Here is a 12,042-nt window from a genome sequence, read left to right on the forward strand (position 1 = left end):
GTTTGTTGACTTTGTGTTGAAACTTTTCTGATGATTTTCTTCAGCTTGAGTCAAAAGAAAAGCTGTGGATTTTCTATTAACTTTATGTTGACTTTTTTCTGGTGACTTTTTGTTGACATGGTCAACAGAAAGTTTGTTGAATTTCTGTTGAAACTTTTCTGATGACTTTCTTCAGCCTGAATCAAAAGAAAAGCTGTTGACTTTCTATTATCTTTATGTTGATTTTTTTCCTGCTAACTTTTTGTTGACAGTGTAATCAGAATGACTGCAGACGTTCTTTTTACTTTGTGTTAAAATTTTTCAGTTGACTCTCGGTTGCCAATGTCAATAGAAAAGCTACATACTTTTTGTTGACTTCTTATTGAACATAGTACACCCCGTAGTCTCTGACAAGGTAAGAACGGGAAGCAACTTCAGTTGGCCCGCCTCCAGCGCGAGCATACTACCCTTGATAACGCTTCGGCGTTCTTGTACCCCGAGCGAGCATGTGCAGTCAAAGCACGACGGAAGGCATGGGGCGCGTCCTGGAGGCCAGGCGTTCGAAAGACATGCCCTGCCATTCTGAAGTTGTGACTATAGTGACTTTAATGACCACATTAAATAGTCAACTTGTAACGAAAATTTAAAAAAAACTATTTGAAGGTGGAGAAACTGCATTGGCTCGCTTCGTCCTGAGCCGTGCTACGCAGAGAAGCGATAATATTTCTTCTAAGAGCCGTTTTTTGTGGATGTTGTTTTAGCGACTGCGCTGAATTATTGTTAGTTGTACCAATGCGTTGTAGTGAGAGACATCGTCCACGAACTTCGAAACACTGTTTACCCTTTGACAGACTCCCGAAGAGAAGATCAAAGACTTGGAACCTTAATAAGTGCTAAGGTGGTCACCGGCCAAATGATTACCTTTAATATGTAGGCTATATGAGGCCCTGGAGCAGTCAATGGGAGTGTGATTCAGGTGTTCACTGCTTCATGGTGTTTGTGTTTGTGTTCGTTTCTAATGTGTAGTTGTGGGTATATGTAGTTGTGCCTTCAAATACCATAAAATTTAATGACATTTACTGATTTAGTAACATACTAACAAAATATAAAAAGATCGCGTTTTTTTGTGTTTTTTTTTGCGTCATTTTGTGGCAGCCAACTTGGAGGAGAGTGGAAAGCTTCAGTAAGGCTTCCGAAAATTTGTTGAATGAATAGCTAGAGGTTTAGCTTTTCACTGGAGTGTCAACAAAAAGTTGACACCTAGGCGCCAAGAAGTCTACTGCCTTTCTAATGAGCTTTGGGCCAAACGGCTGCTGGAAGTCAAGTCGAAAGCTAAATACAATCTGCAGAAAGTATGATGGAAAGCTGTGGACATTTAGTACCTGCGTTGACTTTTTTCAGCAGACTTTCCACAAGAAAGAATTACACTTTTTTGTAAGGGGCATGCGCACTTGCAATCTATCTCCGCAGGAGGGTCTCCCATTAAATTGCGAACGCTCCCCGCGGTTTGAGTTGAACACTTTCTACTTCTAGGCTCTCTAGTGTTCTCATGTTTTAAAAGCTGGTTCAAACTGTTGCAGCCGACTACGACCGAGTCCGACAAAACCAGCGCTTAAGCCTCTTCTGACGGCTTACGACCGTGCCGCGCAGCAGCAATGGCCGTCGTAAGCGGCTTAAAACCCCCTCGTGGGCTCGGTCGTAGTTGGTTGCAACGGTGCGAATCAGCTTAAAGGCCCGTTCACACTCCGACCGACTGGGACAATACCGTTTGCTAAGCCTCTTAGGGCGGCTTACGACCGGATGCGCAGCGACGCAGCCGGTCGTAAGGAGTCACAAAGGGTTTAAAAACCGGTCTTGTTCGAGTCGGTCAGGCTCTGGTTCTAAATCCGGAGACCCGTTTCAGAAGTCGGCAGCATCCACTCCGCCGTTACTGGGGCTCACACAGATCTGAACATGTAATGGACACGGGGGCAACGTTAGTGTTCGGTGTGAGCTCGGCTGAGCTCGTAACGAGAAGAAGCGCTGCGTCAGCATCGGGCGAGGGCTCAAAAGAATCACACGCTTCGTGACTAAGAGATGGTGATCGCCAATGTCGCTTGATGGAGCCTTGAAAAAGGTGTATACGGGTAGAAACTGGGGGAGAGGAGGAGAACGCGCGGGGTCGCCGGAGCCCCGAGCTCTGGTTGGAATGATTAGTGAATAGGCGCGAAGCGAGCCGAATGTGTCTCTACTGAGTGTTCGAACGCTTTTGAACGCAATGTACACACACGCGCGTCGCTCGGTGTATATACGTTGTGTTTGCAGGTTGGAGACGGTGGACCTGATCTGCGGCAACAAATACGTGGAGCGCTGTCTGCAAGGTTTCTTCCGGGGTGTCTCTTACGCCGCCCTAAACGCGCTGCGGAGGGAGTCTGCCGGGAAGTGCAATGCCTCCCACTCCGACCACAAACGTAAGCGCGGGCGTTTCGAAGGTGGGACTTGAAACAACTCTGGATACGTCGGGCTGAGGTAGTCCTCAAGAAGTTATAGCGTTTCATGATCTCCTGTGGAGGTGCGTAGGGGAAATCCGCGTGCCCCTTGAGGGGCTCGACGCGCTGGGAATTAGAGGGAGTGGGTGTGCACCTTTACAGCACTTATAACTGGGACGAAAAATGACGACTCACTGGGCTGTGGGAGCGATGGCGTACGGCATTTCATATTTTGCAGAAGAGAACTCGCCAGGCAAAGTTTTAGGCCGTTTGCTTCGTTCTCCAGAGACCTTGTGTCCAAATAAAGAGCACAAAAAAACTTGGGGTTACGATTTAAACTTTGAAGGCGGTTAGCCAGCGAAGCTCTGGTATTACCAGCGGCGATTACCCACTGCACTATACCAAATGCCGCCGCTGGTCTCAGCACGCCGCCGCTGGTCGTATTGCCGTTTATTTTCCCTTTTGCCGCTCCTCGTGTTCGCACTGCTCGTCGGGAGTCCTAAATATGCGTGACCTACCTATAACGGTGCTGCAACAACAATGAAATCATTTGCTATACTCTGTTTCACCTTACGTCCAAGCGCAGCGGATGTTACAAGCAATCGGAGCCAATACAAGGCCGTGTGAGTGTATACGCGACCTTAGAGAGAAGGGGCACAGCGACACGCGGAAAGCGTACCACGGGCTACGTCCACAGAACGGCATTGGCTAGGAGCCTAGGATAGCTCGTAGCTTCCGCTGCGTCCGGACTTCAGGTGAAACGGACTATAGGCAGGTTATTTTATATAGGAAAGGTTAGAGACGTCACCCCTCACGTCGGAAGCTGCCGTCGCCGCAGCAGCTTGCCCATGAGTAACCATTACCGAAAAACGCATGTGGTGAGCACTACGTGCTTCGTATTGTTATCAAGAGCGCCTCATCATCAACTATGCGGTTCTGAGGCTGTTTTGTTCTTGTTCATTATCGAAACGAATGCTGTGCTGTATGTTGCATGCGTGCTGTATGCAGTTTTCGGTTCAATCGCTGAAGGTTCTTTCTCTGTGAGGACGGCGACACGGAAAAACCAACCAACTTCGCTGTAAAAACAAAACAAAAAACTGTGCCTATTTAGAACATGTTTAATGACCCGGTAGACAAAGCTGGCAGCGAGCAGAGGGCGAGGATTGAAAATATGCATATTATACTTCGCTTAAGCTTAAGTCTAGACGCGGCCGACGCTACGAGCTAATGGTACCAATCAAGCAGCGTCAAAAGCTCAAGTCACAGGGCCTTTTCCGTTTATAAACAGAAGCAAGACCGGTCATCATCGCTTGTCACTGAAGCCTTGAAGCCAATGGACACAGAGCCTCCAGCTAAGAGAACTCCTAACCTTGTTTCTTCCGGCGAGAACAACGGGGGACAAAGCTACGAAAGGTCGCTGTAAAACACACGCCCATCGTCGTCTCCCCCCGTGCAGGCCAGACCTGTACTCCCGGCCGCACAAGCTCCTCTGAGCGTTGAACGGGAACAAATGCCTTCACATCCAAATCCTATTACCCTTAATTCTTTCTTTAGACAGCTTCGTACGCCAAATACTGGTCATAGCGCGAACATTTCTCCCGCTTCTACAGTATCTATGGGCCAACCAGCTCCTGCATTTAATCGCATGCACTCATAGAGCCCCTGGTCGAAAGATTTCTGTGATGAGAGCTTTTACTCTACTCAGCTTTACTTTTATGACTCCTTGCCCATTTATTTTACGTTAGATTCCCCGCAGCATCATTTCTAAATTTGCTGAGTTGCAGAATTACATTTCACCTCAGCCTGCACATATACTTCCAATTTCGAACTGCCGCCTCAGACATTCTCTCGAATTCAGCTGTATGTTAATTACCATACCATAGCATACAACAGCTGCCCCTAAGAGCTCGTCACAGGCATCACTCTCTGTTCACTCTAGTGTGCAGCAAGCTGTGGAGGATGTGTTTCATGTGTGTACAGAAACAGCAGAATTTGCACCATGCACTGTCATATTTCGATCCTTTAAGATAACCATTGTGTCCGTATGAATATATGTCCTAGTCGCTTTGATTCGAAGCGCATTTGTAGCCTACGCCTTCAATTTCTTTGTCGTCTCCTGTTATGCGGGGATTTTAACTCACAGCATCTTCTCTGGAGTAATAAGCGCACGACACTACGGGGTACGGTTCCCGCAGATGACATTGAGTCAACAGATTTTATTATTCTAAATGGCGGCTCTCCAACATGGTTTGTCATCGCGTATACCTATAGCGTGCTGGACCTTTCTCTTGCTTCCCCAGATCTTGACGTGTACTGGTTGTTGAATGCGGACATAGCTGGAAGCGGTCGTCTTCGTATTTTGATGAATATTCCCGAAGTGGGCCGCCCCTGTAACAAATTGGGAAGTATCTCGCGAAAATTTTCGCTTTTTTGAGCCGTCAGAGTGTATACTAAAAGCTATTCCTACATGTCTTGTTCGATCAACATGTAAAATGTCTTTAGGGACATCTCAGCCTTTTCCGGATTTGAAGTTTGTATGTTTACGTGCTGTTCGCAGCCGCACTCAGTGCCTGTAGCACCGATTTGGTAAGGCCCCGCATTAGGTAGACCGTCGTCGTGTTACGTCACCTTTACGCCGGCATACTGCAGCACTTCGTCGTCGACAATTTCGTGAATTTGCCTCGTCATTCATTCCACGTAAACTTAAGCCAAAATTCTGCAAGGAATTGAGAAACATGGGCGGCTTTCACACAACTCGAGATGTGTTCATCGCACTCAGTCTTTAAACTGCCCTTGAATTATCACGACTTGCTGATGATTTTGCTGTGCGCTTCATTGTAGCCCAACGCCCTCCTGGATCTTCACATCCTGGATCACTGACTGGTCCTGCGCGGAGTCCGCAGAGTCTGGATCATCTTTTCACTATATCGGAACTAGAAGCGGCTCTTAGGAGCTGCAAACGCCACAGTGCTCCTGTGTTTGATGGCATGACTTATCAAGCAGTGCGTAACCTAAGTGATATGTCGCGCGTCGTCTTGCTCGAACGCTTAAATTTGGCGTATAGTCTACTCGTATTCTTTCGCAAGAGTGGTAACCCCCATTTTGAAATGAGGCAAGCTTTTGACGGAACCGTCATCGTACCGCCCAATACTTTTGACCTTGTGTGCTGGAAAACTTGTGGAACGCTTGATACTTACGCGTTTCCAGTGGTATCTTCACGATATCGAAGCACTACCACCTGAACTCGCGGGATTCGGAAGCGGACGCTGCACTGCTGACTGTATAGCGAGCGTTACATCAGCGTTGGAAAAGGCTCGTTCATGAGGATACACTGCTTTGGCAGTATTTCTTTGACGTTGAACGAGCCTTTGACTCGATTCCCCAGAATGTAGTTCTTGCCTGCTTGAATCACCTTCACGTAACAGGAGGAATGTTGAAATATTTACAAGAGTTTCTGAGCAGCAGGACATTTAGTGTTTGCCCGGGCAGGATTACAGGAGCCGTGCATTCACTGTTGCATGGGTTACCTCAAGGTAGTTAGTTGCCTTAGCCCAGTACTATTCCACATTGTCATGACGACGATACATTTATGCAGGCATAAATCACCATTTCCTAGTGGTATTATCATCTATGAAGATGACATTTGTTGTTGGGCTTTCCATTCGGATTGACTCATTCTACGTTCCTTTGTGCAAACATGCTTCGCGCGTGTTAAAAACATGCTAGAAGACCTCGGAATTGCCATCTCAGCGCAAAAAAACAGCTTCGCTCGCTAGCTTCCGCCACCCCTCTCGCCAAGGATTTCCGCAGCTTAATTTTTTGTGGAACTCGAGTACCACGCATTGTAACTATCAATACTTGGGTGTCGATAATGATTTCCGACTATATTGGGGTTGGCACGTTAGAAACTTTGTAGTCAGATGGCGATGACGACATCTCTTATTCGTCCACTTCGTGGAGTTGAGTGGGTATCGGCCCCTAAAGCAATACTATGCGTGCACTGGGGGCTTAACCTTTCCCGCATTCTTTATGCCGCGCCATAATTGTCTCTTACGCGATCTCTATGGGATCAAGAAGAACGATGCCACCGAGATAAAATAAGAATCGCTCTTAGTTTTAAGGGCGAAGCTCCTTAAGGGGTATTCACACGAGGAAGAAATCCCGGGGATTTCTCCTCGGCACGCGCATTCCGCGACGAAAACGTCAGGCTTCGCGATGTGCAAAAGCCTCGCGTTTTCATCTCGTCACGCGCGTGCCGGAGAGAAATCCTTGGGATTTCTCCCTCGTGTGAATACCCTTTTAGGGGCTAGCCAAGTCCGTATGTCTGTCCGCCGTCGGGTGCACGTGCTCCTGCTCGTGAGCTCACGTGCTCACGAGCACGTGAGCATGTGCTCCCGTGCTCGTGTAGGGCAAAAAAAAACGCATCTCCACGTGATGAATGATGTTGATTGGGGCGAAGATCTGGTGGTGCTTGTCTGCGTAGACGGTGAGCCGCAGCATGCCGAGCCTTTCGTTCGTTTTCATACATGTCAGAAAGAGAATGTGCGGTATGGAACGTGGTTATATACGCATTTGAGCATTTGACCGCAGCGTGACATGGATGAAAACGAACGAAAGGCTCGGCATGCTGCGGTTCAGCATCTACGCAGACAAGCACCACCAGAGCTTCGCCCTAATCAACATCATTCACCACGTGGAGATGCGGTTGTTGTTTTTTTCCTCGTATTTTCAAATTCAGGCAAAGTGGATTGAGGGCCGAGAGATGCCGGTAGTTTTACACGCTGTGAACCGTATCCTTCAACGTCTGGTTAGACGCTCTGAGTTGATCAGTGGTGTCTCGCTGTTTACTGACTATAACAGCCACGTTTTTCGCTATCAATTCTTGAGTGTCGATCATGATTCCCCACTATATTGGCGTCGGCACGTTACAGACCTTGTAGTCAGATGGCGATGACGACATTTTTTATTCGTCGATTTCGTGGAGTTGAGTGGGTTCGGCCCCTAAACCCTACGAAGTGTGCACTGGGGGCTTAACCATTCCCGCATTCCTTATGCCGCGCCATATTTGCCTCTTACACAATCTTTATGAGATCAACAGGGACGATGCCACCAAGCTAGAATAAGAATGGCTCTTGGTTGTTCCTCGTATTCTCAAATTTATGCCAAGTAGATTGAGGGCCGAGAGATGCAGGTAGGTTAACCCGCTGTGAGCCGTACCGTTCAACATCTGGTTTGACTCTCTGAGTTGATCGGTTTTGTCTCCCTGTTAACTGACATGTAGCAGCGTCATTTTTCACAATATGCTGGTCACTGCACCTGTTTAGTTGAGGCTCACGGATTCATACCATCCATCCATTCTTCTCCACTTGACTCCCCGTGGAGCAAGGACCCGTTCACCATCTACGAGGACATCCCGGGTTTCCACAGAAATTCACGACATCCCTTTTTGGTTAGTCGAGCCCTGACAGAGGAGTTGATGGCGTCTCCACTACCTCGTTTACGGCCATTTATACTGATCGGTCTGTTGACTTCATTCATAATGTCGCGTCTGCAGCTTACCAGATTCCCTCGGAATTTTGCTCATGGTCAGGACGGTTCAACCATGCCGTGTCGTTGACTACAGCCAAGCCCCTGAGTGGAATCCACGCATGCCTTCATTACATCGTCATAAAACCACGAAATAACCGGTTTTTGGCAACAGCCTGTCGGTGTGTGGTGCAAAATATCCTCAGCAGCGAAAGCGCTAATCCTGATTTGATTTGCAGTCCAGGTCGTCTTCTTGTTCCCCAGTGCTCTAACCTGCGAGTGCAGTGGATATCCTCACACATTGGCTTACCAGGAAATGAGATAGTTGACCATCTAAGCTCAACCGCTCTAAAACTACCCACTGCGACGTGGCCTCTCCCCAGCCACTCTGACCCGAGATTGGATATTAAGACTAATATAAAACACGAGCATCCAGTTTCCAGTGTGGTGTCTGATGAACCTCCTCTATCAGCCTGTACGCGTGGCCTAACACCCAAGTCTGGCTTCCCTCCTCCGCCGCCTAAGAGCAGACTGAGCTTACACGCAAGTAAACGTGCACCGCATCAAAATAACAAGCCCTTTTTGCGAGCACTGCGATCAGCCATAAACGCCCACGAATATATTTTTTTAATATAGAGGCTACACTCCACAACGAACTGTGCTTTTAGATTCACTGAAGGGCCTCGGTGTTTCATCCACCCTCGTGGAGATGCTGTTTCCAAAAAACCCTGCCTCCACTCGCACGAGTCTCTGAAAGACACTGTTCAACTTCTTGGACGCCTGTGGGCTTCTGGCAGAACTGTGATGTGTGAAATAATACGATCGCCCCCTCTTTTTTCTACTTGTGTGCCAGTAATTGTTTTCTCGTGAATTTTCCTGCAGAACTGTGTGGACAATTTGTCAACATTTTGTGATACTCGCGTTCTAGATGTGGCAATTTTCTCACTTTTGATTGATTGCTTGCCGATTCTTTAATTTCCTTTAATTTATTAACCTGTGTTTTATCATTCGATGCTTCTAATCCCCATCTGTTCCCCCTCGTTTCCTCTGCATTGATTATCATCAAGACCGCAATAGCCCAATTCACGTGAGAAAAACCTCACGTCAGGCCGCCACCACCACCAGCATGATGGTGCGCTTCCGATGCTGTCTGATTGGCCCCATCAACTCGTAGCGTCGGCTACGTCTAGACTTTGGGGGGAAACAGAGTATTGCAAATCCGAGGACGAAGAAGGACAGTGACGAAGTTCACACGTCAGCTGGCGGCTAAAAAATTAAAGCGCGTTTGCAGGACCCCGCCGTGGCGCAGCATCCCTGAGTGTAAAAGTTGCGTCGTAAGGGAATTCAAAAGACAGTGTCCGATGAACTCATCAGCTTATCAACAGCTATAGCCAATCACGCACCAAAAAAAGCCACAGGACCACGTCGTATTCACTGTGCGTAATTGGTTCAGCCGGCGATTAGCAAACGCATAAAGACGACGAGCGCCGTGGCGACGCACTTTTGGCGTGACTTGATTGGCTCCGTCGAATCGTATACGAAGCGAAACTTCGTCTGCTTCTTGTGCAGGAGTTGCGGTGACGTCATAAATTGGCGAGCTTTGATTGGCTCTGATTGACCGATAGTGGGTCGGCCTCGAAGCAAGATTCCTCGAGGTCTACCCACTATCCTTCATATAGAACCAATCAGAGCTTCGCGTCGTTCTGATGTCACCACATGTTCTGATGTCACCGTCTGCAGACATCTTCGAAGCATGCATGTGCGAAGCAACCATGATTGGAACACGCATGAGGCGTTTCCGCATCTACTCGCATACGACCGCGAAGCAGATCCGCTTCGCGGTTGCGATTCGAACTCTAGTGTGAATGCAGCCTGACAAGCGCTTGGAGCTGAATCGCGTTCTGGCTCTCCCTCTTGCGGTTGCAGGCTATCTTGCGGGTGCTCGCTGTCTGAACAGGGCAGGAGATCGCATCCACGAGTGCTACCAGACATTTAAGGAGGAGCTGTACCGGATCATAGTCGGGGCTACTCCAGAACGCAGACTCGAGCACGGCTGCTGGTGAGTTGCCCTCCCTATAGTATGCAAGCTTGGGGGTGTAACGGAAACTTGTGCCGCAAAATTTAAATGAATCTGGCGGTTGTAGCACTTGGGAATCTCACGTTTACACCAGCTCGCCCTCGTAAAAAAAGCAAACAAAAAAACGCAATGTAAGAATAAAACGTCATTGGTTCATTTTGTTTTGAACTAAAGGAACGGCATTGTTCGGTTTTATGTTCCGGTGCGTTGGAGGTGTTATCGGTTCGACAGCCTGAGTACACTTCGACGCTGAATGCGTGCACCAACTGAACACTTTAACGTCACAGCACTAAGGTGGCGCTGCTGTCGGCACTGCGCATACTCAGACGCTCCGTCTTATGCGAATCCGGTCTCTGAGCACGCGCAATGTTCACACCTGGTGTGGGCAAGTGCGGACTTGTTTGTTAACAGCGGGTTGGTGCCTCGTCGCTACAATTCATTGTCCTTTTTTTTTTTTTTTTGTTCCAGCGAGACGAGCAGGCTTTTCCACTGCAAGCAACGCAGCATCGAACAGGCTTGCGGAGACTCCGACACCGACCAACCAGTGCCGGGTTCCTTCGAGCGCTCGCTCGGCGAACTGGTCACACTGTACTGCCAGCCCTACGAGCACGGCTCGCCCGACTGCGCCGCCCTCGACAAGCTTCCAAAACTCAACCCGAACGAGACCGTGCCCCAGAGCTTAGTGCTCCTGATGAAGTCCTACGTGTCTACGTTCGGTTGAACTGTAACTACGCTATTCTACATTGCGTTTCCGAGAGAAATCCGCAAGTAAACAAAGAAAGAAAACCTTATGCATAAACCGTTAAGGGGAATCTCTTGAAACTTGGCACAAAGCTGCCTTTAGGTGGTGTTTTTAGTACAGGGTGTCACAAAAAAAAAAAATTACGTCTCTTCTTGTCCTTGTCTTTTTTCGGCGCCTATCTTGGATCATGAACCAACTGGCCCGAATCACCATCTTAATACACCATTCCGGTTTATGATTTTTGTGAAATAATCACAGTCTGCATTTGATTTTAGAGTCTGAAATTGATTTTAATAAAAAAAAAGAAGGGCATTGCAAGCATTTTAATTTCTGCGCATGGTAGATGCTTTTCAGCATGTTTTCATTTTGGCAAAACTGATGTTTGCAACATCATGCCTTTTAAAGGCTTTTATTATTGCCTCGTTCCTTTGCTTTGCCATATTTTGGCCCAGCCATGTTTGTCCTCGTTTTTTAGTGTTTCGCTGTGAGTTGCCTTCACTGAGCACCCATCACGATGCTGGCCTGCTTTTCAAGGTCTCTTGCTTCTTTTCCGACACGTTCCTTGTGTGGTTCACCAAGAAGGGCCTGATGAACGTAGCCATGATCAAGGTAGCAAGGGCCCTCCCGTGATCTTCCGAGAGGTCACTGTAACATTGCAGCAATTGGGTTCATTGGTTCTGCTCACAGAGTCACAGAGGGGAACAGAACTTCCAGAAAAAGCTGCACTGGGCATCGACTCTTTAGGAGTGCGCAGACTGCAGCCGTTGCAGCATATTCAAAATAAGTAAGCTTGTCGAACAGTGCACCGACCTTTTCCGTTTGCTGCGGACGACCTCATTGCGTTGACTCAATGTACGGTAGACATTGAGTCAACGCCTCTGTCGACTAAAGGTACGCAAAATAGCCTGGGAACCAAGAGAAGGTTCGGGAACCGAAGTCGTTTTAAGTCCTGGACGATAGTTATCATCTGTGAACTGCGCACTGCAAACACTCGAACGGACACTACGGCATCCCCCCCCCCCCCCCCCCCCCCCCCCCGCCAATTCACCGTCGTGGTACCTGAAATCTAGGACACCCGAAACATGAAATAATTGAAGCACTGTCTCGTAGACATTTTCAATTAAGTAATAAGAACCTTGACGACAAGCGGCCTTTATTCATCCGTCCTGGATGGTTGTGGTGGGGAATTTGTGAAAGCTAACTCCCACTGATTTCCCTCGTTCTGACTTGCGGAACAGCACGCAGCAATA

The 12,042-nt window shown here is 48.1% G+C and overlaps 1 protein-coding gene across 1 annotated transcript; it reads left to right on the forward strand.

Moving 5' to 3' along the window:
• The first annotated feature begins 2,236 nt into the window (after positions 1-2,236).
• Positions 2,237-10,938, forward strand: LOC115322167. The gene is made up of 3 exons (XM_029982492.4): positions 2,237-2,429; positions 9,900-10,032; positions 10,519-10,938. The coding sequence occupies exons 1-3, from the start codon at positions 2,237-2,239 to the stop codon at positions 10,769-10,771; spliced, it is 579 nt and encodes a 192-aa protein (XP_029838352.2). The 3' UTR covers positions 10,772-10,938.
• Positions 10,939-12,042: the final 1,104 nt, after the last annotated feature.

This window comes from Ixodes scapularis, unplaced genomic scaffold (genome assembly GCF_016920785.2).
Source record: "Ixodes scapularis isolate PalLabHiFi unplaced genomic scaffold, ASM1692078v2 PGA_scaffold10__122_contigs__length_95168666, whole genome shotgun sequence".
NCBI lineage: Eukaryota > Metazoa > Arthropoda > Arachnida > Ixodida > Ixodidae > Ixodes > Ixodes scapularis.

Coding starts and splice junctions, on each gene's coding strand:
- LOC115322167 (XM_029982492.4), top strand. CDS start 2,237: ATGTACACACACGCGCGTCGCTCGGTGTATATACGTTGTGTTTGCAGG. Junction 2,430..9,899: donor CTCCCACTCCGACCACAAAC/GTAAGCGCGGGC, acceptor TTGCGGTTGCAG/GCTATCTTGCGGGTGCTCGC. Junction 10,033..10,518: donor AGACTCGAGCACGGCTGCTG/GTGAGTTGCCCT, acceptor TTTTTGTTCCAG/CGAGACGAGCAGGCTTTTCC.